This window comes from Xenopus tropicalis, chromosome 2 (genome assembly GCF_000004195.4).
Source record: "Xenopus tropicalis strain Nigerian chromosome 2, UCB_Xtro_10.0, whole genome shotgun sequence".
Classification (NCBI taxonomy): domain Eukaryota; kingdom Metazoa; phylum Chordata; class Amphibia; order Anura; family Pipidae; genus Xenopus; species Xenopus tropicalis.
In genome coordinates, this window is record NC_030678.2 from 8,215,691 (window position 1) to 8,242,615 (window position 26,925).

Below are 26,925 nucleotides of genomic sequence, written 5' to 3' on the forward strand. Positions count from 1 at the left end.
GATTCTTGCTATCTGTATAACAGAGCATTCTGTCACAGTGGCACAGATCCTATCTGATCCCCCCATTGTAAGCAGCAGTCCTGCCCTGCTTTATGGCTGAGATTCTAGCTATCTGTATAACAGAGCATTCTGTCACAGTGGCACAGATCCTATCTGATCCCCCCATTGTAAGCAGCAGTCCTGCCCTGCTTTATGGCTGAGATTCTAGCTATGTTTATAACAATACACTGATATATTAATCTGTACATTTATTGTATAAATAATGTTCTTTATCCTCCCTTCTGTTCTCAGATACTCTGACTGTGCCCTTGGATTAAGCTGCTGTTCATAAGCACCAACCAGGGGGCACGGATGCACCCTGGGCATGGAATCTGATTCTCTGATTGGCTGTTGTCAACATTTCTAATGAGACCAAACAACTTACAGGGAAGGTAATGAGCACTGGGCACAACCTCCGTTTCTACTGCTTTTTATACTACAGGTTCAGTCACTGGAAGAATGGAATAAACACAACAGGGGGGGGGGTGAGACCAAACCTGCTCTGTGCTCGTCTTTCAGCTCAAAGTAATGACAGAAGGAAGGGTGTTGTATCAGAACTAAAACTCTCACATTTATTATTATTATTTATCTAAGTTATCTTGGATGCCATGTTGAGAGCACAGTCCAGGGCATTTTACACAGTAGGGCAAGTTAATTTTTCAAGTGCTGGGGGGGGGTTCTGAGCAATAGCCCTAATACAGACGGCTGACCTACAGTGTCTCTAAGAAAGATAAGGAGGGATATGAGACGCCCGGGGGGTGATTTATCAACAGTTGAGTTTGATTTTTTTTTCTTGATTCGAGTTTTTTGGCAATTGAAAAACTCAAATTCGAGTTATGTTTCCAAACTCGAATATTTGTAAAACTTTGCAGTTTAAAAGCGTGCGAGCAGTGATGAGCAAATCTGTCCCGTTTCGCTTTGCCAAAAAAATCCCCAAAAATCAGCAAAATGTATTTGTCACCCGCATTTATTTCTGTCACCCACATCTTATTTTTGTCACCCGCGTCTTTTTTTGTCACCCACGTCTTATTTTTGTCACCCACGTCTTTTTTTGTCACCCGCGTCTTATTTTTGTCAGCTGCGTCTTTTTTGTCACCCACGTCTTATTTTTGTCACCCACGTCTTTTTTTGTCACCCACGTCTTATTTTTGTCACCCACGTCTTTTTTTGTCACCCGCGTCTTTTTTTGTCACCCGTCTTTTTTTGTCGTCCTCGTCTTATTTTGTCACCCGCGTCTTATTTTGTTGCCCGTATATTTTTTTGTCGTCTGCGTCTTATTTTTGTCGCCCACGTCTTATTTTGTCGCCCGCATTTTATTTTTGTCACCCGCATCTTATTTTTGTCGCCCGCATTTTATTCTTGTCGCCCACATCTTATTCTTGTCGCCCGCATCTTATTTTTGTTGCACCCGTGCCCAATTTTGATGCGACTGCGCCCATTTTCGTCGCCACCACAACATTTTTTGACGTGCAACAATTTTTCCTGCGGTGAATTTTCGCAGAAGTTTTGCAAAGCAATTCGCCAATCGTGAAATGTGCAAATTCGCTGCGAATCCATGCCTGGCGAAAAAAATTCACTCATCACTACTTGTGAGTTTCTATAGAAGTCAATGGGATATGTCATAGGCAAAAAAAATTTCAGTATTTGAGTTTTTTCTATTCGCTCAAGTAAATATAATTGGAAATCCCATCCGTGGGGGTCAATTCCCATAATTCCCATCCCCCGCCCCCCCCAGTTCAGCCGGCCATTGTTATTTATAAATAGATGCCGTGATTTTATCGTATCCCCCCCCGCGCCAGAGATTTGGATCTTCCCAGTTAAAAACTCACATCGTATTGCACAAGAGTTTGTTGTGTTACAAAAAATAGCAGAATATTTCAGGAATGCTGGAAAACACTCAAGAAAGATTTATTTTTTGCTTTTTTGGGATTTCCAGCTGTTATTGAATGGCTTCTTCCAGTCGCACAGCTGGAGGGCCACAAGCTGTTCCTGCAGGGGGGGAGTCTGGCTGAGCAGATGGGTGACTTCCCCTTTATTATCATAGATTTAGAGTTGAAGGGGGCCGGCAAAGGGGCCCTGACTGCCATGAAAGGGTTGGGTTTAGGTAAATAGGGGGCGGGCTTTAGGCAGGACCAAGCTGGAGCAGGGGGCAGTGTAGGGTTGGGGTGTCAGGGGCTTCCCCCCACCCCCCCAGCCACGGAGTCCCGCACATCCAGCGGGGTAACTAGATGTTATTGGGCCCCACAGCAAATTCAATTTAGTTCTCCAAAATATTGGTCAGTTGGCATATTCTATCAAGGTATATTGAAATTGCTCATTAATTAGGGCTTTATTGGGCCCCCTACACTCCTGGGCCCCCCTGCAACCACAGGGTCTGCTTCCTCTGTAGTTACACCCCTGCCCACATCATTGTGAATCCCCCCACTGCAACAACCCCCCAACACATACCTCCGCGCTTGTGGTTTCTTCCGCTTGCCCTTGCCTGTGCCCACCCCATCCCTTTCTCCTGGCAGGGTAAGCAGTGGCCAGTGAGTTCAGCGCTGGCCTTACAATATATAAAGGCTTAATGGACAAATAAAAACAAAAATAATTGCCCCTGTTTTAGTAGTCTCATGGTTACTCTGCTGCTCCCCTAGCCCTGTAGCCAGGGGCATAACCATCAATACAGCACAGTCGCCGGGGGTAGGTGGTCTGCAAGGGGGCCCGGACTTCGGGGTCTGCTGTACCTTAGTCCCCCCTTCCTGGCCCCTCTCCTACCTTAAATATACCGGCACGGTCGAGGCCAGGAGGTGCGGTTGGGGCTAGAGAGGGGCGGGGGAGGAGGGACTTGTTGTTCTGCACGGGGGCCCGGACTGCGGGGTCTGCTGTACCTTAGTCCCCCCTTCCTGGCCCCTCTCCTACCTTAAATATACCGGCACGGTCGAGGCCAGGAGGTGCGGTTTGGGCTGGAGAAGGGCGGGGGAGGAGGGACTTGTCGTTCTGCAGGGGGCCCGGACTGCGGGGTCTGATGTACCTTAGTCCCCCCGCCTGGCCCCCTCCTCCTAATATACCAGCACGGTCGAGGCCCCCCTGCAAAAAAAAGATTTTTTTGCAGGGGGGCCCCGCGCAAGTTACACCACTGCCTGTAGCTCTAGGTATCCCATGATTCCCCAGCTTACCTTCCAGGTTCCGCCAGTACTGTACCAAATGTGCACTAAACCTGGGGTGCCATATGCAACAAGTTCTTCTCCCCAACGGGGGCTCTCCTTCTCCCTATCATACACTAGGGGCCTTGGAGAGGATGAGGAGCTACTGGGGGGCATCTCCCCTGCTAAAGGGCCTTGGGCTGGTACAGAAACACATTCGCTAGTCCATTGGCTCCACTCTGTATAAACCATTTCCCCTCAGGATATATCTCCAGACACATAAAGGAAAGTTGACATGAGTGTCTGGGCTTTTGGCACCAGTGCGGTGCCCATCGCTGCCCCCCCTCCCGTTACTGTGACGCCCGACATGCACAGGGCAGAACCGTCTCGCTGCTGTCTCTCTATAAATATTTGGAAGGTGAAGGAGATTATTGAGTTAAAGCTTTGTACCCATAAACACCAGTCAGGGTTCCTAAAATATAACCCCTCCGGCTTTGTTTGGTTTAAATAGAGCAATGGGGTATTTTTAGCCTGGTAGAAACACTTTAACCAAGAGAAATGTAGGTAAGGAAAACAGAGCTCTCTCCCCCTCACTATATATATATATATACTGTATATACATTACTCTGTGGCCTCGGTCTATTCTTTAATTCAGTAATGAGAACTGAAAACAACTGGTTATCCATAGCTTATTATAGGAAAATGTGAACTCCACCCAAACACAACTTCATCACAATCTTAAGCATTTTTGCAATATATATCAATTAAAAAATCTGCAGCCTTTTCATGATGTTTAATGTAATAATCTGGTTTGGAACAGTTCCCTAATCCCCGCCCCCTGTTCCCTAAGCCCCGCCCCCTGTTCCCCTGCTGATCCGACTGACTACTTTGTGACTCAAATAAAATGTAACAGTAGTCGCCTGTCCCTCAGCCTGCCTTCAGCCTGCCTCCTCCCAATCCCACAATTCCCTGCTGCACACGTGATGTCAATAAGGAAAGGAACATCCCAGTGCAATGCATTGTGGGTTATGTAGTTCCTGCATGCTGTCTGTAAGCTGTGGGGAAGTTGTTACAATTTGTAACATCAGTGTTTTAGTCCCTCCTCCCCTGCCAGGATTTCAAATGATGCAGAAAGAGTAGAAAAGCAGTAAAGTGTGCCTGAGTCTGAGCTTTCAGCCAGCGCTACACATTAGAACTGCTTTCAGCTAACCTATTGTTTCTCCTACTCCCATGTAACTGGAGGAGTCCCAAGCCGGACTTGGGTTTCTTACTATTGAGTGCTATTCTGATACCTACTGGGAGCTGCTATCTTGCTCCCTTCCCATTGTTCTGCTGATCGGCTGCTGGGGGTGAGGGGGGGGGGGATATCACTCCAACTTGCAGCGCAGCAGTAAAGTGTGAGTGAAGTTTATCAGAGCACAGGTCACATGGCTGTGGCACCCTGGGAAATGAAGAATATGGCTAGCCCCATGGGAAAAACAGATTACAATGCAGGATTCTGCTGGAGAAGCTCTATTAACTGATGGGTTTCCCATGACTGTATTCCTACTGAATAGAAATGTCTCTGTATAAAGCATTTTAGATTCTGTAAAATTTATATTTGTTTGTGTGTGTTTCCCACAGACACTTTGGTGCAGATAAACTGAGATGGGCGACTGGAGCTTCCTTGGCCAGTTCCTTGAAGAGGTGCAGAAACATTCCACGGTGGTGGGCAAGGTCTGGCTGACCATTCTGTTCATCTTCCGGATGTTGGTGTTGGGCACGGCGGCGGAATCCTCCTGGGGGGACGAACAGTCGGACTTTACGTGCGACACGAACACGCCCGGTTGCGAGAACGTCTGCTACGACAAAGCGTTCCCCATCTCCCATATCCGATACTGGGTGCTCCAGATCATCTTCGTCTCCACCCCCTCCCTGCTGTACATGGGACACGCCATCCACACCGTCCGCGTCCAGGAGAAGAAGAAGCACCGGGAAGAGGAGAAAGCGAAGCAGAACCTGAGCGGGGAGCCGTCCTACCATCAGAAGGAATATGCGGTGGAGAAAGAGGAGATCGTTTACACCGACGAGTTGAGCGGCAGGATCCGGCTTCAGGGGACGTTGCTGAACACCTACATATGCAGCATCCTCATCCGCACCCTGATGGAAGTTGCTTTTATCGTGGGACAGTATATGCTCTATGGAATATTCCTGGAAACCCTGTACACGTGCCGGAGGTCGCCCTGCCCGCAGCCCGTCAACTGCTTTGTCTCTAGGCCGACGGAGAAGAACGTTTTCATTGTATTTATGATGGCTGTGGGGGTGCTCTCTCTCCTTCTCAGCCTCGTAGAACTCTACTACCTGGCGTGGAAAAAGATCAAGCACAAATTTGCCGGTGCCGGTACGCACAACCCGAGCGCCCTCAGGGTCGCAGCCGTAGAGCCGGGGCACCGTTCCCAAAGCTGCACTCCGCCTCCGGACTTTAACCAGTGTTTAAGCAGCAATAAGGGTAAGTTTGAGAGCCCTTTCAGCAATACGTTGGCTTCCCAGCAGAACACGGCCAACTTTGCAACGGAAAAGGTCCAGGGCGAAGAAGACATTCGAGACGGGCAATTTATCCACATAAGCTATGCACAAAATGCACCGGTATCCAACCACTCCACTCCGCACCATACACCGAACGGCTACTGCCAGAGCCCCCGAAGCCTGAGCAAGACCAGCCAAGCCAGCAGCAAAGCCCGTTCAGATGACTTGTCTGTGTGATCATGAAATCGTCGTTGTCCTAGATGCCTCCAAAACCAGTGTTACGTGCCTTCAACTGGTCAGGATACAAAGTCAGACTGGTTGGCCGCAATCTTGCCAAAGATTATAAAAAAGTAGCGAATGTATATTTTTGAGATGAAGCCGTGTCAGATGTTTGACTGTTGGTTGCATCGGTGGGTGCTCTAGACTTGAAATTGACCATTACGTCAATCATGTTTATCTCCCGCGGTTTGGAAGACCTAAGGTCTAACAGTGGTTTTTCTTTTTAGACTTTTTTGGGTTTGAAGCCTTCATAAGGGGGGTCCAATTGTGTCCGGTCCCCCTTTTAGCACATGAAAAGTTTATAGATACTTGAAAACATTGTCATATTGGTAAAGCTGTGATAGTTCCAGGAACATGGAGGACAGTAGTAAATGAACTTCTCACTCTAAATGACCTTCAGGCATTGGTTCCTTGTTGGGAAGGTGGGGACTAGAACTACTATTTGGAAACCCATATTATACATTAAGTCTCGGTCTTCAATCATCATTTTCACAGGGTATGTCTTGATGCCAGATATTTTATACATTATTAGCAAAATATGGGCAATTTACATGATCAACGGAGAACTTCTTTGGCACTGTCGCTCTCCCTTCCCATGTTCTCTGCTCTGTTAACGTCTTAAACATAACATGAACCCCCTTAACTACAGTACAGGAAGCATGAAGCTCATGATTCTCACATATATGGATCCAGGGATGTACTATACAGGAGATATATAGCCAACCAGTAAGTGGTACTGCCACATAGCTGCCCAGGTCATTTACAAGAGACAGGGATACCCCCCAGACCAGGGATCCCCAGCCTTTTGCACTTGTGAGCCACAGTTACATGTAATAAGTCTTGGTGAATCACACGAACATGGAAAAAGTTCTTTGGGGGTGCCAAATAAGGGCTGTGATTGGCTATTTGGTAGCCCCATGGGGACTGCTGGCCTGTAGGATGCTCTGCTTGGAGTAAAACTGTCTCTTCCAGAACTTGCCTCCAAGCCAGAGATTTAGAAATGAAACCTACTTTGAGGCCACGGGGAGAAACATCCAAAGGGTTGGTGAGCGACATGTTGCCCCCGAGCCACTGGTTGGGGATCACTGGTGTAGAGCAATGCCCTGTGCCCTGTCATGGGGGTCGTACTACAAGTCTTGCTTGGCGACCTGGCCCATATGAAGGTCAATCAAACATCTCCAACTCCAACATGGGGGAAGATTCAACTGGTCCAGCCATAGACTTATGTGCTCCTAGATTTTCATCAAGGTCAGTTTAATGAGCCTGGTTGGATGCTAATTAATAACAGGGATCGTTATAGTCATGTTCTTTATACAAGGCACCTTTCTTTATTGTTTATGAATTCGTTAGATATAGTAATTAATCTCTGATAATGTCTCTTACGTCAAATTTATTTTCCATATTTACTAGTAATGAGGTGTTTCCTTGCAGGGTCGGACTGGGGGTGCCACCCCATGGGCCCCACATATACCCCCAGGGGCCCCTGCCACACACATATGCTCCATGCTGGGGCCCTGTCCCTTTCCCTGAGTGCCCATAAGTAGATACGATCGAGGGAGGGAGGCCAGCTGGGATCGGATCTGGGCCCACGGGGGAGCCAAGACCACCAGCTTTTTTCCTGGTGTCCTGCCGGCCAGTCCGACCCTGTTTCCTTGTGATAAACATTGTGGATTGATACCTATGTCTCGTAGGGAAGTATTTAGGTCTGGATACCTGGTCCCCCCCCCCCCAGTAAGCGTGTGGTTTCACATGACTTCACTTCCCAGCTTTGCTCCGGATTTCCAATGGTAGGTCTAGGGGCAGATAGGGGGGGTTTGGGAGTTTTTTAAGCTTTATTGATTATATAGGCACCCAAGGGCTGCCCCCCCCTCAAGGTGGTCATACACATTAAGCGAGGGGATCTTCTCCCGATATCCCCACCTACGGGTGGAGCCAAACGATCGAATTATAACGGGAGCAATGGGGCAGTCGGTTTGGGGACCACATCAACGAGCCAATACGGTCCCCGATCCGACTAAATTTTTTAACCTGCCCGATCAATATCTGGCCAATTTCAGACCAGATATCGGTCGGGTAGGCCTGTCGTTCCTTCCCCTACACGGGCCGATTAGCTGCCGAATTGATCTAATGGACCGATATTGGCAGCTAGAATCGGCCCATGTATGGGGACCTTTAGACTGCTGCCATCGGCACAGGCCCTCAGTGCCTATATATAATCACGGCCCAGCCTACGAGAATTTAGGAACCAACAAGACCCAATTTGGCCCAGTTATGAGACAAGTGATTTGTTGCTATGGGTTATTGAATGAGGCCAAAGCCTGAATGTGTTTGTGCATAACCCGCATTGGTGCCTATGGCCTATAGTTCTGACTGCTGAGCGAGGAATTCATATATTAGACAGTTGCACTTGTTTTTAGACTCAGTTTGGTTTTACAAATGATTGAGAATTGACCGTTGCCAGAAGGAAGGAAAGGCGGGTTGGGCCCCTACATGGATAGCCAGTGAGTGGGAATATCACATCTGTAGGCCAATGTTACTCAGAGTGGATGTTTCTGTATTTTATATTAAGACAATGAATTTAGGAACATTTGGTTCATGTACAGATAAGTTCGATACTTTCTTTTCTTGCTGTTTGTATTGCAGTCGGCAGTTTGTGAATTGGGAATGTTCTAATCTCCTGACTGGCTACAAGTCGGTCTCGCCCTGGGAATATTCTCACGCTCTCATTGGCTGCAGTTTGGCCTCGACCGGTGAGCCCATAGACATCTTATAAATATATGACATGGCTGAACCTGGGGGGGTGGGGCAGAAGAGGCATGGGCCTAGGGTACATTTGGGGGGGGGGCACGGAGCTAGGTTCCTAACAGGGTCAGATTGGGTTGGTCAGGGAACTGGGAAAAAACCTGGTGGATTTTGATTGGATTGATAATATATACCCTTTAGCTTATACGAGGTCTAGGTGTGATTTGCCTTCTGTGATTTCATTTATACCATGTGATACTTACAGCTAGAATGATAGGTAAAGGGGAGGGGCCTATAACAGTGAACCCATTTCATGTATGTCGCCTGTTGTTGTTGTTTTTTTATAACACTTTTATGCCCAACCTGCACCTTATTCTGCCATATTTGCACCCACACTGTCTGTGGCAAATCCTTGTGCCTGAGAGTGAATGAGGGGAAAGGGGAGGAGCAGTTGCCCGTATCAGCCAATCACATATTTGCTTTCTAGACCAGTCACAGGGAACTGCGATTGGCTGTGATAGGTAACTGCCTGGGCAGCAGGGGGTGCAAGGGGTAACCCCCCCGGAACACAGGCAACCGCCTTCCTATAGACTTTCCCCTTGGGATGTAAAACTTGGATGGGAAACTTAAACTTTGGGACTTTCTATTTTCGGGAGGAAGATGCAGTTTTGTCGACGCAGTAATTTTGCACTAAAAATTGTCAGATGTTAAATATTTTTTAAGATGTTGTCAAGCAGGAAAAGTGTTTTTTTTGGACAATTGTGAAATAAAATGGAAAAAAAATGTGATTTGATGATTCTAATTATTCAGAAAATATTGTTTATACCCGTTACTAAGGGATGGATACGTGGGTAAATCCCCCCCTAACTGGCCTTCAGGCTGGGCCCCCTTAGCCCATAACAAGGTTACAGATATATAGAAACATTGGGGTAACAGTCACCCCGCTATAGTTCCAGGGGTACCCAGGGCACAAATAAGCACTTACCCCAAATCCCCCCTAACTGGCCTTCAGGCTGGGCCCCCTTAGCCCATAACAAGGTTACAGATATATAGAAACATTGGGGTAACAGTCACCCTGCTATAGTTCCAGGGGTACCCAGGGCACAAATAAGCACTCACCCCAAATCCCCCCCTAACTGGCCTTCAGGCTGGGCCCCCTTAGCCCATAACAAGGTTACAGATATATAGAAACATTGGGGTAACAGTCACCCTGCTATAGTTCCAGGGGTACCCAGGGCGCAAATAAGCACTCGCCCCAAATCCCCCCCTAACTGGCCTTCAGGCTGGGCCCCCTTAGCCCATAACAAGGTTACAGATATATAGAAACATTGGGGTAACAGTCACCCTGCTATAGTTCCAGGGGTACCCAGGGCACAAATAAGCACTCACCCCAAATCCCCCCCTAACTGACCCTCCATAGCTCATATTGTACCCCCTACTGTAAATGATAAGGATATTAGCAGTCACTGAGGGGTTCTGTGCCCATATAAAGGCACAAGGCTGCAGGCTGAGTTATACAGGGAACTCTGAGTATCACTCATGTATTATAAGGGATAATGTACCCCCTACTGTAAATGATAAGGATATTAGCAGTCACTGAGGGGTTCTGTGCCCCCCATATAAAGGCACAAGGCTGCAGGCTGAGTTATACAGGGAACTCTGAGTATCACTCATGTATTATAAGGGATAATGTACCCCCTACTGTAAATGATAAGGATATTAGCAGTCACTGAGGGGTTCTGTGCCCCCCATATAAAGGCACAAGGCTGCAGGCTGAGTTATACAGGGAACTCTGAGTATCACTCATGTATTATAAGGGATAATGTACCCCCTACTGTAAATGATAAGGATATTAGCAGTCACTGAGGGGTTCTGTGCCCCCCATATAAAGGCACAAGGCTGCAGGCTGAGTTATACAGGGAACTCTGAGTATCACTCATGTATTATAAGGGATAATGTACCCCTACTGTAAATGATAAGGATATTAGCAGTCACTGAGGGGTTCTGTGCCCCCCATATAAAGGCACAAGGCTGCAGGCTGAGTTATACAGGGAACTCTGAGTATCACTCATGTATTATAAGGGATAATGTACCCCCTACTGTAAATGATAAGGATATTAGCAGTCACTGAGGGGTTCTGTGCCCATATAAAGGCACAAGGCTGCAGGCTGAGTTATACAGGGAACTCTGAGTATCACTCATGTATTATAAGGGATAATGTACCCCCTACTGTAAATGATAAGGATATTAGCAGTCACTGAGGGGTTCTGTGCCCCCCATATAAAGGCACAAGGCTGCAGGCTGAGTTATACAGGGAACTCTGAGTATCACTCATGTATTATAAGGGATAATGTACCCCCTACTGTAAATGATAAGGATATTAGCAGTCACTGAGGGGTTCTGTGACCATATAAAGGCACAAGGCTGCAGGCTGAGTTATACAGGGAACTCTGAGTATCACTCATGTATTATAAGGGATAATGTACCCCCTACTGTAAATGATAAGGATATTAGCAGTCACTGAGGGGTTCTGTGCCCCCCATATAAAGGCACAAGGCTGCAGGCTGAGTTATACAGGGAACTCTGAGTATCACTCATGTATTATACGGGATAATGTACCCCCTACTGTAAATGATAAGGATATTAGCAGTCACTGAGGGGTTCTGTGCCCCCCATATAAAGGCACAAGGCTGCAGGCTGAGTTATACAGGGAACTCTGAGTATCACTCATGTATTATAAGGGATAATGTACCCCCTACTGTAAATGATAAGGATATTAGCAGTCACTGAGGGGTTCTGTGCCCATATAAAGGCACAAGGCTGCAGGCTGAGTTATACAGGGAACTCTGAGTATCACTCATGTATTATAAGGGATAATGTACCCCCTACTGTAAATGATAAGGATATTAGCAGTCACTGAGGGGTTCTGTGCCCCCCATATAAAGGCACAAGGCTGCAGGCTGAGTTATACAGGGAACTCTGAGTATCACTCATGTATTATAAGGGATAATGTACCCCCTACTGTAAATGATAAGGATATTAGCAGTCACTGAGGGGTTCTGTGCCCCCCATATAAAGGCACAAGGCTGCAGGCTGAGTTATACAGGGAACTCTGAGTATCACTCATGTATTATACGGGATAATGTACCCCACTGGGACAGAGAGATACCGTACATACATTCTGCTGCCTCTGCAGATCTATAGCCATTCTACTGTACTAAGCACAATTCAGCAGGAACAGCCCCCTAAGTTTGCTCATAGCCTGTACAGAGAGATACCATAAAACTATGGCACATAGGGATTCCCCTGTACTAAGCACAATTCAGCAGGAACAGCCCCCTAAGTTTGCTCATAGCCTGTACAGAGAGATACCATAAAACTATGGCACATAGGGATTCCCCTGTACTAAGCACAATTCAGCAGGAACAGCCCCCTAAGTTTGCTCATAGCCTGTACAGAGAGATACCATAAAACTATGGCACATAGGGATTCCCCTGTACTAAGCACAATTCAGCAGGAACAGCCCCCTAAGTTTGCTCATAACCTGTACAGAGAGATACCATAAAACTATGGCACATAGGGATTCCCCTGTACTAAGCACAATTCAGCAGGAACAGCCCCCTAAGTTTGCTCATAGCCTGTACAGAGAGATACCATAAAACTATGGCACATAGGGATTCCCCTGTACTAAGCACAATTCAGCAGGAACAGCCCCCTAAGTTTGCTCATAGCCTGTACAGAGAGATACCATAAAACTATGGCACATAGGGATTCCCCCTGTACTAAGCACAATTCAGCAGGAACAGCCCCCTAAGTTTGATCATAACCTGTACAGAGAGATACCATAAAACTATGGCACATAGGGATTCCCCCTGTACTAAGCACAATTCAGCAGGAACAGCCCCCTAAGTTTGATCATAACCTGTACAGAGAGATACCATAAAACTATGGCACATAGGGATTCCCCCTGTACTAAGCACAATTCAGCAGGAACAGCCCCCTAAGTTTGCTCATAGCCTGTACAGAGAGATACCATAAAGATATTGGAACAACAAGGAATCCTTCTCCATGCAGTGGATTTTGGAAGCTGTAGGTAAATAACAGCTGGGGTATAAATGTACCTACCCCCTAACTCTGGCCCTGAGCCCCATCAGATATAAGCCTGACACGTTGCTGCAGGGGTCCCATCCTGTTATTGACAGAGAATGAAAGGAGCGTCTGTACGAGGAACCCTACGAGAGGCTGACATCTCCCAGCGCCTCCCTGCGCTGCATTCCTCCCCGCGGCCTCAAACACTTCCAGCTCCAAAACAAGCAGCCCCCCCCCCCCCGGGGCCTGGACTCTGCGGCCAAACCATTTGGGCCCTGTGTAACCCCACTAGCCCCGCCCATCTACTTCCTGCTGCCTCCTTTCCCAGGCTGTGCAGGGGGGCGGCGGCACTGTAGGATAGGAACCAATCAGCAGCTAGGCCGACCTGATAGGGAACTGAAGCCTGTCTGTGCTTGTGTGGCTGCAGGGCTGTGATTGGCTCTCCCCCTCCCACTGTACTTCTGGCAGGGACTGTTAGGACACGCCCACCCCTCATTTGAAACACAGACAGGGACCTGAGAGGATCTATAGGGAGCCCCAATAAAGGGGCCATTTTTCATAATTGCCTACAGGATTTTTATTTATCCAATATGTCTCCTTTAATAGATATATCTATAGATCTCGCTTAGTGACCCAATCATCCAGAAGAAAGGGGAGCCCAAAGCCTTGGTAGGGGGAGCCCAAAGCCTTGGCAGGGGGAGCCCAAAGCCTTGGCAGGGGGAGCCAAAAGCCTTGGCAGGGGGAGCCAAAAGCCTTGGCAGGGGGAGCTCAAAGCCTTGGCAGGGGGAGCCAAAAGCCTTGGCAGGGGGAGCCCAAAGCCTTGGCAGGGGGAGCCAAAAGCCTTGGCAGGGGGAGCCCAAAGCCTTGGCAGGAGGAGCCCAAAGCCTTGGCAGGGGGAGCCCAAAGCCTTAGTAGGGGGAGCCCAAAGCCTTGGCAGGGGGAGCCCAAAGCCTTAGTAGGGGGAGCCCAAAGCCTTGGCAGGGGGAGCCCAAAGCCTTGGCAGGAGGAGCCCAAAGCCTTGGCAGGGGGAGCCCAAAGCCTTAGTAGGGGGAGCCCAAAGCCTTGGTAGGGGGAGCCCAAAGCCTTGGCAGGGGGAGCCCAAAGCCTTGGTAGGGGGAGCCCAAAGCCTTGGTAGGGGGAGCTCAAAGCCTTGGTAGGGGCAGCCCAAAGCCTTGGTAGGGGGAGCCCAAAGCCTTGGTAGGGGCAGCCCAAAGCCTTGGTAGGGGGAGCCCAAAGCCTTGGTAGGGGGAGCCCAAAGCCTTGGTAGGGGGAGCCCAAAGCCTTAGTAGGGGGAGCCCAAAGCCTTGGTAGGGGGAGCCCAAAGCCTTGGTAGGGGGAGCCCAAAGCATTGGTAGGGGGACCCCAAAGCCTTGGTGGGGGGAACCCAAAGCCTTAGCGGGGGGAGCCCAAAGCCTTGGTAGGGGGAGCCCAAAGCCTTGGTAGGGGGAGCCCAAAGCCTTGGTAGGGGGAGCCCAAAGTCTTGGTAGGGGGAGCCCAAAGCCTTGGCGGGGGGGGGGGGGTAGAACGTGAGTTTTGTATCGCTACATGTTTGATTGGCTAACAGGACCTTGGCCTGAGGATTGCGTCTTGACCACAAATAGGGGCTCAGACCCAACCACATCCTTAAGAAAATGATCCAGGATCCAGAATGATATGAGCAAATGGGCCAATGGATAGCCCCTTATGGCTGCCACTTTTCCTGTGGCCCCTAACTGGCCAATGAAATGGAGGTGGAGGGCGGGACCAAAAATGGGCAGGACTATGACACAAAGGGAGGTGGAGCTACTAAGCTGTTGGGAAAACAGGAAAAAAACTGCAGGGTGGAAAAGGTAAAAGGTAGGATTGGGGGGGAGTGGGGGGCAGGATGGAGGGGGAGTGGAGGTGGAATTGGGGGGAGCTGGAGGCAGAATATTAGGGATTTAGCAGCAAGTACATTGCCCGTAATTTTATAATCTCTGCCCCGGCCCTGGCAGGTATTGTACCAGTTAGACTAGTGAAATACCGGCCACTTGGCAACCGTAATAGCCCCATATCGGCCATTTGCCCCCAGTAATCGTACTGTACGGATGTGGGAGCCCAACACTTGCCCAGGGGGTACAAAGTCCCTGCTGACGGGGCTGATTGAGCCTTTGCCGAAGGCTTTGACGTTGGATCCTACGAGTCAGAACCACTGCGCGCGTCAGCGGGGAAATCTCCCGAGCAACAAACTCCGTAACCAAGTAAACTCTCCTCCATGGGCACAAAAATAGCCCCCCCATTGGGAATGCCAAGCGCCCGGGACAGGTGGTTGGCACCGCCAAGGGAAATGTTTGATTATAAGCGAAGGGGCAAATATGGGGATGAAAGGAGCGCGGCGCCGGCCGATAGACCCGTTGGATCCAGTTCTGACTGAGACATTTAACACCTGCCTGTTTTCCTGTTTCAGCTCCTTTGAACGGAGAAACTGGCGGATTTGTCTCCTCCACCATCTGTTTTGAATCAAGCGGCCGGGAATGAACTTATTCCGAGGGTTATTATCAATACAGCGATGCCCGCCGCGCCGGATTCTTCTTCCCTACTCACCCCAGGGGAGAGGTTGTTTTTCTGAGATAAATTCACTTGCCCCCCCGGTGCCGCGGATCAGTCTCTGTGCCCCGGGCAACGGGTTTATTGTTCTGAAACTGAGAATTGTTTTCAACAAGATCAACGTCAACAAGAGGCCAAAGGGTGTTGTTCCAGCAGAATGAGGCCCAAAGGGGGGCAACTAAGGCGAGAAACAGTAGGGGGTAGGAAGAGTGGGATAAAAGTAAACACAGTAGGGCAAGTGGCTTCAGTATAACAGGGTAAATGTGACATTTTCTGCCCCAGTTGATAGTAGAGGTCCCACCAATGACCAAAGGCCAATTTGACCCGTTTGATCTGAAACCTTCGCCCCCAGGTGGGGTGGGATGGGGGTAGTTATTTCCCAGTAATGTATTTCATACGGTTTAAGCCAGGGGTGGCCAATACGTCGATGGCGGTCCACCAGTCGATCCCCCGTGAATTTCTAGTCGACCTCGTCTAAGCCGGGGGATGCGGAAGTGCGGCGCGTCTAATGGGAATGGGTACGGAGGAGGAGTCAAAAGTAGATCTCAGGGGGGCAAAGTCTGGGCACCCCTGGTTTAAACCCATGACTTACTGCTCTGTACCAGAATAGCACCAACACCATCATAGAGAATGGCAATGGCAAGTGGTGGGAGATAAGAGACTATCACAGGGGTCTTCCCACCCACTTCCTACCCCACGGCCATTAAAGTGATGGTCCTGGCACATTCCGGGTTTGTCACCTTGGCTTCTCGGAATGTTCAGACAGTCAACTCTGACCCTACTGGTGCCGACTGTGCGATGGGGAACAGCTGCCGGGACCCCCGCTGAGCCCCCCCGGGCTAATCTGACAAAGCCAAGAGGAATCCCTGGGGAAGTTGTGGAACTATGTCTGTAACATATCTCTATAATGGTTTGGGCTGAGTGCCCCCGGTATTATGGGCAGTGGGAATGTTCTTATGGGACAGGAGGGGCTTCCCGTAGGTAAATGTGCTCAGAGTAGGAAAGCGCTTTATTTACTAAACCTCTAGGATCAACAGATACGAGAACTCCCAGAAATCCTACTCTGAAGATCCTGATTTCCCCGTCATCGATGTCACCACTGTCCCCTAACCAATAGTGCATCTGCATGAGAAACCCCTGAGAACCCTATTACCAGCCGACCCCCCAATAAAGGCAGCGGCCAATAGGAATCCCTGTGCCCCACACTGGGGCAATTTGTCTTTCCTCCATACAGACTGTGCCTCACTAAATACTTATCCCCTCTGATTATTCCTTTCTTATTTTCCCTTGAACCCCTTTATCCTCTCTCCTGCCCCCCAAATATCCTTATTCCAATCTCTACTCACTGCCGTCCCCCTAATACCTAATGGCCTTGTATTAAGCCTTACTCCCCTGCACCCCTTAACCCTGTCCTACACCCCAAACTCTCTCTCCTTTGTTATGAACCCAATTGCCCCAGCGCCGTGGGCTATTCCGGCCTCGCCATGCAGGAAACAATACACACACTCAGGGAGGCAGTTGCCCCTTATACTATTTTACACCATGGGGCAGATTAATCACAATCAAGAGCTTAATACATACTCACCCACATTCAATTCATTCCTATGGGATATTTAATATTTCCTTTCTTTCCACCGCTGTTGTTTTCCTTTCATCCGAAGCTGCACCTTCCCAGCGGGGCTCATCCTGTCACTTTCCCAGTGAGCCTCTCCCTGACCTGTAACCTCCCAAACCCCCAACTGTCACCGCCGTGTCGCCGGCACCCTGCCCCGAGCTGTATCTTGGCCCTTGCAGCGGAACATGGCGAGTCAATGAGTTACCATGTTACTAGGGGCCTCTGGTGCTGACTGGGTACAAATGCCCTAGGGCCACAGTATCATGGGGCCACCTTGGCAGGAATGTGGCTACAAGTACTTACTACCTATAATAATGTCTAATAATAGATGTTCTATGCAGAATAAGGGTAGGGCTATGGCAGAGAGTATATCACCCCCACAGGCCATGCCCAAGGGGCTATTCTCCCAGCCTGCCCCCTAATGTAGGATAAATATATCTGTTATAAGTTTGCTCCCTACTATAGATACTATAGATATCCAGTCTAATCAGGCTGTCCCACCCCTCCATGCCATTTCCCAATAGAATAAGGATATATGTATGTGCCCCATTAGAACCAGCCATAGGGTACGGAACAATAAGGAACAAAACCGCTGATTCTAATAAGGAATTTCATTTGTATAAATGTGTGTGACCCAAACAAAACCCTAAGGCTCCGCTTTGTGGCCCTAAATAAACAGACCGCCCCGGGAAGCTGCACTTTCCCGTCCCGCCCAGCAGGGGTCTCTGCAAGTCCGAGCATTTCAGCCCTTCAGCAGCCGGCGTGTGACGCGCAAAGGTAGGGCACGCCTTGTGAGCGCACGGCATTCTGGGATATGTAGTCAGAGATCATTAGCTGAAAATGGAGGCCAAGGAGCGGAAAGCGACAAGAGAACTACATTACCCAGATACCCGGCTTGGCGCCAGTGTGGAAGCGACTGCCGGCTTAACCTGTCACGGTCCAGAGGGCAGTGTGGAGTGACCAGGAGTAGGGTTCGGATCCCTGCCATCCCGGGGATAGAGAATCCCATCGATTCCCCCTCAGCTAAAGCGGTTACTTGGCGTTACCCGGCTCTGCAGTCACGTGATCTGTTCCCACCCGCACTGCCCCCCCCCTCCCCTGAGTACCTACTTGGTACTGCCCCCCCCTCCCCTGAGTACCTACTTGGTACTGCCCCCCCCTCCCCTGAGTACCTACTTGGTACTGCCCCCCCCTCCCCTGAGCACCTACTTGGTACTGCCCCCCCTCCCCTGAGTACCTACTTGGTACTGCCCCCCCCTCCCCTGAGTACTTACTTGGTACTGCCCCCCTCCCCTGAGTACCTACTTGGTACTGCCCCCCCCTCCCCTGAGTACCTACTTGGTACTGCCCCCCTCCCCTGAGCACCTACTTGGTACTGCCCCCCCTCCCCTGAGCACCTACTTGGTACTGCCCCCCCTCCCCTGAGTACCTACTTGGTACTTGCCCACCCCCCTCCCCTGAAGTACCTACTTGGTACTGCCCCCCCTCCCCTGAGCACCTACTTGGTACTGCCCCCCCTCCCCTGAGTACCTACTTGGTACTGCCCCCCCCCCTCCCCTGAGCACCTACTTGGTACTGCCCCCCCCCTCCCCTGAGCACCTACTTGGTACTGGCCCCCCTCCCCTGAGTACCTACTTGGTACTGCCCCCCCTCCCCTGAGCACCTACTTGGTACTGCCCCCCCCTCCCCTGAGCACCTACTTGGTACTGCCCCCCCCCTCCCCTGAGCACCTACTTGGTACTGCCCCCCCTCCCCTGAGTACCTACTTGGTACTGCCCCCTCTCCCCTGAGTACCTACTTGGTACTGCCCCCCCTCCCCTGAGCACCTACTTGGTACTGCCCCCCCCCCTCCCCTGAGCACCTACTTGGTACTGCCCCCCCTCCCCTGAGTACCTACTTGGTACTGCCCCCCTCCCCTGAGTACCTACTTGGTACTGCCCCCCCCTCCCCTGAGCACCTACTTGGTACTGCCCCCCCCTCCCCTGAGCACCTACTTGGTACTGCCCCCCTCCCTGAGTACCTACTTGGTACTGCCCCCCCTCCCCTGAGTACCTACTTGGTACTGCCCCCCCCCCCTGAGCACCTACTTGGTACTGCCCCCCTCCCCTGAGTAACCTACTTGGTACTGCCCCCCTCCCCTGAGCACCTACTTGGTACTGCCCCCCCCCCTCCCCATAGCACCTACTTGGTACTGCCCCCCCTCCCCATAGCACCTTTTGGTACTGCCCTTGTGGTGCAACTTCCCTCACACTGCCCCCCCTCCCCTGAGCACCTACTTGGTACTGCCCCTGTGGTGGCCCCCCCTCACCTCAGCTGAGCACCTGATTGGCAGTGCCCTGAGCTGTTCATCACATGACCCCTGGCCCCTGCCTGGCACTGCCCATCCTGTACCACACACTGATCCTTTGCCCCCAACTGAGCACCCACCCAGCATTGCCCTGGGCTCCAGCCTCTCCCTCTCACCCTTTGCCCCCACCCTGGGCAGTTCCCTGGCACTAACCCTGCCTGCAGTTTCTATTAACTGAGCCTAATTCCCTGCTGGGCTTCCATCTGGCACTGCCCTGGGCACTCTGCCACTCCCATTCATTGCTCCCATTCAGTCTGGCATCATTTACTGCTACTCACTGCCACCCCGGCTTTGCCTGCCCTCTCCTTACCCCCTCTGACTACTGCCACCCTCTGGCCCCGTCACCCACACTCCTTGCCCCTCCCCCCATTGGCATACTGATATTGGCTCTCCTTGACTCCCCAGCTGACTCTCAGCACTTTTGCCTCACGTGCCCGCCCCATTCCTCACGCTGATCCTGTGACCCCCTTGGCTTTTCTGGCCCCATCCCATTCAGTCCAATCCGCTGGCTCATCACTTCCCCTGACCCGCCCTCCTCACCGGTCCCACTGGGGGCTCCGTGTTCCTCTATACTGAGCTATAGGGGCAGGTACAGGCGCTGAGGCTGCAGGACTCGCCATGCTGTGGGCACCGCTTCCATAGAGTAATTGGCCAGTCTGATCAGTACCCTTGCCATGAGTCTGTGGGCACGGGCCGGCCTCCTGGGCTCTGTTATGTGCCTGCTGCATAGGAAGAAGACTGTGCTGACTGAAGTGAAACAGAACTGCCCCAGTGTTGGCAGAGACGGGCATGAGTATGAGCTAAAGCTGGTGCAGGTTATCTATCGGCACGGTGCCCGCACCCCTCTCAAGCCCATCCCCCACAAGGAACAGGTGAGTGCCTCCATAAATGTCTGGGGGCCCCGGGGCAATGAAATGGGGCAACTACATCTGTGCGATATCATGAGATGGGGCTTATTAATAAAGGTGCCAGGCGTTGCTACTGTCGCGCCACGTTGCACAGGGTAAAGTCATGGGTATTTATGAAGCCGTGTAATGATGTTTGTGCGGCCTTGTGTTTCAGCTGACTGTTCCATTGGGCTGTGCCAGGGTTATGCCAGGGCTAGAGTGGTATAAACTAATGGCTTCATTGAAGGTGCAAGTCTGGCATGATAAATCCCATTATACATGTGCCCATTTGCTCTTTTTAACGGCTTGTGGGCTGATTTACTAACCTGGGTGCTAAGTTGCCCCAGTGCAGTTCCCCCTAGCAACCAGTCAGACCTTTGCTTTTATTCTCTAGGATGGCAGACTGGCCACAGCCCATTGCAGTTTGGTTGCTAGGTGCAGCTGCAGGGGTGCGATTTAGGACCCTTACTGCAGTGATTGAGACCAACTGCATAGCTGCCTGTATGGCGCGGGTAGATTTGGCATTGCCATCCGGTTCCTGGGCCCAAGTTGCACAATTAAACTGGGATGATCAGACGGGCAAGTGTTTGATTCTGGGCAAAAATACTTTTTTTTCCTTTTATTTTATATGTTGGGTGCCGTGTGTGTGGTTTAACTTGCCCTTTCTTTCCCACAGGTGGAGTGGGCCCTGGCGATGCTGGCGGCTCCGGATCACACGCAGTTTGATTACTCCGTTACAGACTTGGTGGGGGGCCCCAAACCCCCGTCTCTATTTGAGGAGCGCTACCGATCCCATACACTCAAGGTGAGTCCTTCCCTAAGCGCCTTCTGCATACAGCCCCCCCCCCCCCAGGTAGCAATCAACCTTGCCCTAACCAGCTGCCAACTAGGCTACAAACTCCCCCCCCCCCCAGTGTGGCACAAACCTATTCAGCTACAGGTATCGGCTACTAACCCCCCCCCCAGTGTGGCACCAACCTATTCAGCTACAGGTATCGGCTACTAACCCCCCCAGTGTGGCACAAACCTATTCAGCTACAGGTATCGGCTACTAACCCCCCCAGTGTGGCACAAACCTATTCAGCTACAGGTATCGGCTACTAACCCCCCCCAGTGTGGCACAAACCTATTCAGCTACAGGTATCGGCTACTAACCCCCCAGTGTGGCACAAACCTATTCAGCTGCAGGTATTGGCTACTAACCCCCCCAGTGTGGCACAAACATTCAGCTACAGTTATTGGCTACTACCCCCCCCCCCCCCCCAGTGTGGCACAAACCTATTCAGCTACAGGTTTCGGCTACTAACCCCCCCCAGTGTGGCACAAACATTCAGCTACAGGTATTGGCTACTAACCATCCCCCCCCCCGTGTGGCACAAACCAATTCAGCTACAGGTATTGGCTACTAACCCCCCCAGTGTGGCACCAACCTATTCAGCTACAGGTATCGGCTACTAACCCCCCCAGTGTTGCACAAACCTATTCAGCTACAGGTATCGGCTACTAACCCCCCCAGTGTGGCACCAACCTATTCAGCTACAGGTATCGGCTACTAACCCCCCAGTGTGGCACAAACCTATTCAGCTACAGGTATCGGCTACTAACCCCCCCAGTGTGGCACAAACCTATTCAGCTACAGGTATCGGCTACTAACCCCCCCCCCAGTGTAACTATAGTAGATTAAACACGTTGCTTTTCCCTGATTGTAAAACTGCCTCTTTGTGTCCCTGTTGGCGCAGGGGGGCACGTTCCCGGGGCAACTCACCACCGTGGGCATGGAGCAGATGTTTAACCTGGGGGCGCGGCTCAGACGGAATTACGTGGAGGAGCAACACTTCCTCTCGCCCGTGTATAAACCCTCTGAAGTCTTGTGAGTTCCCTTCTCTGTATCCCTGGCACCCGTGTATAACCCCCTGTGCCCTATGGGACGTGGCACTCGTGTATAACCCCCTGTGCCCTATGGGACGTGGCACCCGTGTATAACCCCCTTTGCCCTATGGGACGTGGCACCCGTGTATAACCCCCTGTGCCCTATGGGACGTGGCACCCGTGTATAACCCCCTGTGCCCTATGGGACGTGGCACCCGTGTATAACCCCCTGTGCCCTATGGGACGTGGCACCCGTGTATAACCCCCTGTGCCCTATGGGACGTGGCACCCGTGTATAACCCCCTGTGCCCTATGGGACGTGGCACCCGTGTATAACCCCCTGTGCCCTATGGGACGTGGCACCCGTGTATAACCCCCTGTGCCCTATGGGACGTGGCACCCGTGTATAACCCCCTGTGCCCTATGGGACGTGGCACCCGTGTATAACCCCCTGTGCCCTATGGGACGTGGCACCCGTGTATAACGCCCTGTGCCCGGGCGCCAGTGTGTGTAACCGCTGTCCTTCCGTTGCAGCGTCCGTTCCACCAACATCGTGCGCAACTTGGAATCCACGCGCTGTTTGCTGGCCGGCCTCTTCCAACAGCAGCAAGAAGGTGGGTATGGGCTGCCAGCTTCCCCCTGTCTGTGCCAATGGGTACGGGCACAGCTGCCTATACAGTTCTGGGCACAAGTCTGTATATAGTCTGTACTGATTGGTGCCCAAATGTGCTATTACCCTCTATCCCGGAACCTTCCATACTGTGCCCCCTAATAGGAATCATGTGGCCACTCCCACTTTTGTGCCCCATGGTACAATAGATACGGGCACAGTGTGGTGCCACCTTATTACGGAAATGTCCCTCTTTGTACAGGGCCAGCGACCATCGTCACCGCCGACGCCAACAGCGAGATTCTGTATCCCAACTACCACGGCTGCCACGAGCTCAAACAGCTCACCAGGTAATACCATTCCGCCCTGTGCCATGTATATATATATATAATACAGTCCCTATGGGACCAAACTGTAAATTATATTCTATTAACGGTGCTTAGTGATGTCATCAGTTATAATTGGTCACATGACTCACTAAAACTTTATTATATATTATAATAAAGAAAGTCCCCCCTGTTGTAAAATATGAGGCCCTCAGAGCACCAAAGCACCGCACCAGTCGCCGTGTCTGATTGGCTGAGGGGCAAGGCCGCTCTCCGGCTGGTACATTAGTGGCCCAACTAGGGACATAGCAACACGTAGCAACTACTTGGTAGCCAGTGGGCACATCTCTTGTTCTGCCTATTCATACAGTTATAATAAGGGGGGGCTATAGTTACATATGAAATAAAGGGGTGCTTAGTGATGGTCAGAGTGAACCCCCAAATGAAATGCAGGGGGGGCGGGGTTATTACAAGGAACCCAGAGGGGTATATGGGTAAGGGGAGCCCCCATTGCTGTGTTTATAACTATAACCCAGGGTTCTGTTGCCCCCAGTACTCTGACGCCCGGCGCCGCCGCCCAGCCCGGAATGGCCGACGATCTGAACCAGTTGCGACAGGAAATGAACATCGACGCCACAAAGGAAGTGGATTTCTTTCTTCTCCTCGACAACCTGCTGGCCCAAGAGGTACTGGCAGCGTCTGTCTGTGCTGGGTAGGGCAGGCAGCCGGCGCCACCTAGTGGAGCTTTACGTTACCTGCGGAGACCCTTGTGCTTTACATGGGGACACGTTAGGGGTCTGGCACAGGGGTGGGTATTATCCTTATAGAGTTTTATGGGACAGACTGAGTGACCTCAACCAAACTGAACCCCTGTGGGACGAACTGGAACCCCCCGACTGTGAGCCTGACCCCCAATATCACTGCCCAACCTCACTAATGCTCTTGTGGCTGAATGGGACCAACTCCCAGCAACATTGTTCCACCATCTAGTGGGAACCTTCCCAGAAGGGCAGGGGCAGTTATAGCAGCAAGGGGAGGGGCAGCCCAACTGAATCCCTGTGGGATGGAACCCCGACTGTGAGCCTGATCCCCAATATCAGTGCCCAACCTCACTAATGCTCTTGTGTCTGAATGGAACCAACTCCCAGCAACCCTGTTCCACCATCTAGTGGGAACCTTCCCAGAAGGGCAGGGGCAGTTATAGCAGCAAGGGGCGGGGCAACTTCATATTAACCCCTTGGTTTGGGCAGGGGCCCTGATACTTTCAGTAACATTATGGATATAATTTAGGCCTCTGTGTTTATATCTTGCCCAGGTCCATGGATTTCCCTGCCCATTAAAGGACAAGTCGAACCTGCAGAGGATTGAAGAGCGAACTATCGATATCTTCTGTTATGTTATAGGGCCCAGTAACAGGTATTTAATAGCAGGAGTTTGTTCTTCTGAGACTTTCTGTGAGGAGGCAGAATGCTCAGATTTGTGCCACAAGCCTTAGAGTAGAGCAGTTGGGGGTCACTAGGGATGAATAACCCCCATGTTTCCCCATTAGGAAGGTGCTGAGGCTGAGCGTGGGGCCCTTCCTACACACCCTGCGGCGGAACATGCTGGAAGCGAGGGACACAGCCGGCGTTGCCGCGGCGCAGGGCAGGTACGCACGGAACTCATACCTTGGTGCCGCGTGGGGCCCCGGGTTGCCGGGCAACGTGTTTGGTTTGGAGCCGATATGTTTGACTTGTCCGTTAAAGTGAATATTTATCCAGCTGGGAAGGTAAGTGAGTGGGGACTGTGGCCCCGGAGTAAATGTCACCGGCAGGGACACAGGATCTGACTCCCCGGCTGTGCAACTACAACTCCCTGCACTGGGCGTTTCCAGCTGAATATACAGTATAGGGGCCATTTAATGGTACAGCCCCGTTGCTATACAAATTCACTGACCCCCCCATTTCCTTTCTCAGGAAGTTGTACCTCTACGCTGCCCACGATGTGACCCTCATACCCCTCCTCATGGCCCTGGGGATCTTTAACAAGAAGTGGCCCCCCTACGCCTCCGACCTGACGTTGGAACTTTACCAGCACCGGCCCTCCAAGGAGTGGTTTGTGCGCCTCAACTACAACGGGGAGGTGAGAGCCAATAAGGGTTAAGGGGGGGGGGTCCTATGACCACAAAGGGTAAGTATGGGACATAATGACTGGGGGGGCGGAGCTGTACTGTCCATTGATTAAAGCTGAATCCACTGGTTAAAGGGGAAATTTACCCTTACATTTATGAAGTATGATGGGGTGTGGCCAACGACACTGTAAGAGAGTTTGCAATTGGCCATTTTTATGTATTTGATTCCAAAATAAAACCAACATTTTTTAGTTTAAACCATCCGGGGGAATGCCAGGGTCCATTTATTAGTTACTGACTTGGTGCCAGCGTGCCCCACAGAGGGAATGGGCTCAGCCCTGCTGCTGTGCTTCTTTGTGGCTGTATACGGTATATTCCCCCCCAACTGACTGGCAGGCAGCACGGTATATTCCCCCTGACTGACTGGCGGGCAGCACGGTATATTCCCCTGACTGACTGGCGGGCAGCACGGTATATTCCCCCGACTGACTGGCGGGCAGCACGGTATATTCCCCCGACTGACTGGCGGGCAGCACGGTATATTCCCCCGACTGACTGGCGGGCAGCACGGTATATTCCCCCGACTGACTGGCGGGCAGCACGGTATATTCCCCCGACTGACTGGCGGGCAGCACGGTATATTCCCCCGACTGACTGGCGGGCAGCACGGTATATTCCCCCTGACTGACTGGCGGGCAGCACGGTATATTCCCCTGACTGACTGGCGGGCAGCGCTGTGTATTCCCCCCGACTGACTGGCGGGCAGCACAGTATATTCCCCCTGACTGACTGGCGGTTGGGCATAACATGCGCTTCTCTTTCTCCCACAGGAGCAGCGGGTGAGGGGATGCCAGTCGGGTCTGTGCCCCCTGCAAGAGTTTCTCAGCGCTTTATCAGAGTTTGCCTTAAGCCCAGAAGACTACAAGGCGCTGTGTTCCGTTCCAGGCCCAGAGCATATTTAGGCTCCTCCTCCTTTGTCCCTCCCCACATAACCTAGTGCCCCCCCCATACTGTACCAGTAGGACCCCCCCCAACCTTGTGCAACTACAACCTCCATGGTACCCTGCCAGGGATGCTGGGAATGGTAGTTCCACTAGTCTGAGGGCTGCAGGTTGGCCGTCCCAGCCAGTTCTCCGGGAATTGCACTGATTGGACAATGAGCAGCAGGCGGGGCCATAACCACAGGAAATCATGGAGATATTTTCTACTGCTGTAAAACCTGCTCCGCACTGTATGGAATTTCACTAATAAAACCAAAAAAAACTCTTCTTGCTTTCTGGCAGCTGATTATTGCTTTACGCCCTGGAGTCGCCCATTCGTTTATATAACTGTTTGACTTTGACCTGCCCCACTCACAGGCCACACCCCTCATCCACCTAGGCCACTCCCCAATTATGCCAGTGCTCCACCCATAAGTGCAATGTAAGTGCCATTTGTAAAAATATACCAGCATATGGTGACCCTTAGAGCTGCCAGGCAGAGAGATACAATAAAACTATGGCACATAGGGATTCCCCTGTACTAAGCACAATTCAGCAGGAACAGCCCCCTAAGTTTGCTCATAGCCTGTACAGAGAGATACCATAAAACTATGGCACATAGGGATTCCCCTGTACTAAGCACAATTCAGCAGGAACAGCCCCCTAAGTTTGCTTATAGCCTGTACAGAGAGATACCATAAAACTATGGCACATAGGGATTCCCCTGTACTAAGCACAATTCAGCAGGAACAGCCCCCTAAGTTTGCTCATAGCCTGTACAGAGAGATACCATAAAACTATGGCACATAGGGATTCCCCTGTACTAAGCACAATTCA

General features: G+C 51.2%; 2 protein-coding genes across 5 annotated transcripts in view; both read left to right on the plus strand.

The window, feature by feature from the left end:
* gja5 (gap junction protein alpha 5) overlaps positions 1 to 6,880 on the plus strand; it is a 58,251-nt gene extending 51,371 nt beyond the window's left edge. For all 3 annotated transcript variants that reach the window (XM_012971385.3, XM_004918217.4, XM_004918216.4), the window contains exons 2-3: positions 292 to 431; positions 4,788 to 6,880. In XM_012971385.3, coding sequence (XP_012826839.1) covers positions 4,812 to 5,906 — 1,095 coding nt within the window. In that variant the 5' untranslated portion in view covers positions 292 to 431; positions 4,788 to 4,811 and the 3' untranslated portion in view covers positions 5,907 to 6,880. The remainder of the gene's footprint in view (positions 1 to 291; positions 432 to 4,787) is intronic.
* Positions 6,881 to 19,129: 12,249 nt separating this feature from the next.
* Positions 19,130 to 26,381, plus strand: acp6 (acid phosphatase 6, lysophosphatidic). Of its 2 annotated transcripts, XM_031896150.1 has the most exons (11): positions 19,130 to 20,178; positions 20,870 to 20,998; positions 21,933 to 22,063; positions 22,597 to 22,676; positions 22,935 to 23,022; positions 23,552 to 23,684; positions 24,314 to 24,414; positions 24,548 to 24,646; positions 24,954 to 25,119; positions 25,939 to 26,078; positions 26,198 to 26,381. In XM_031896150.1, the coding sequence occupies exons 1-10, from the start codon at positions 19,981 to 19,983 to the stop codon at positions 26,068 to 26,070; spliced, it is 1,257 nt and encodes a 418-aa protein (XP_031752010.1). In that variant the 5' UTR covers positions 19,130 to 19,980; the 3' UTR covers positions 26,071 to 26,078; positions 26,198 to 26,381.
* The last annotated feature ends 544 nt before the right edge of the window (positions 26,382 to 26,925 follow it).

Excerpts from the sequence above, each read along its gene's own strand:
- acp6 (XM_031896150.1), top strand. The coding sequence starts at position 19,981 with ATGAGTCTGTGGGCACGGGCCGGCCTCCTGGGCTCTGTTATGTGCCTG. Across the intron at positions 22,677-22,934 it reads CTTCCAACAGCAGCAAGAAG|GGCCAGCGACCATCGTCACC; the intron begins GTGGGTATGGGC and ends CTCTTTGTACAG. Across the intron at positions 23,023-23,551 it reads GAGCTCAAACAGCTCACCAG|TACTCTGACGCCCGGCGCCG; the intron begins GTAATACCATTC and ends TGTTGCCCCCAG.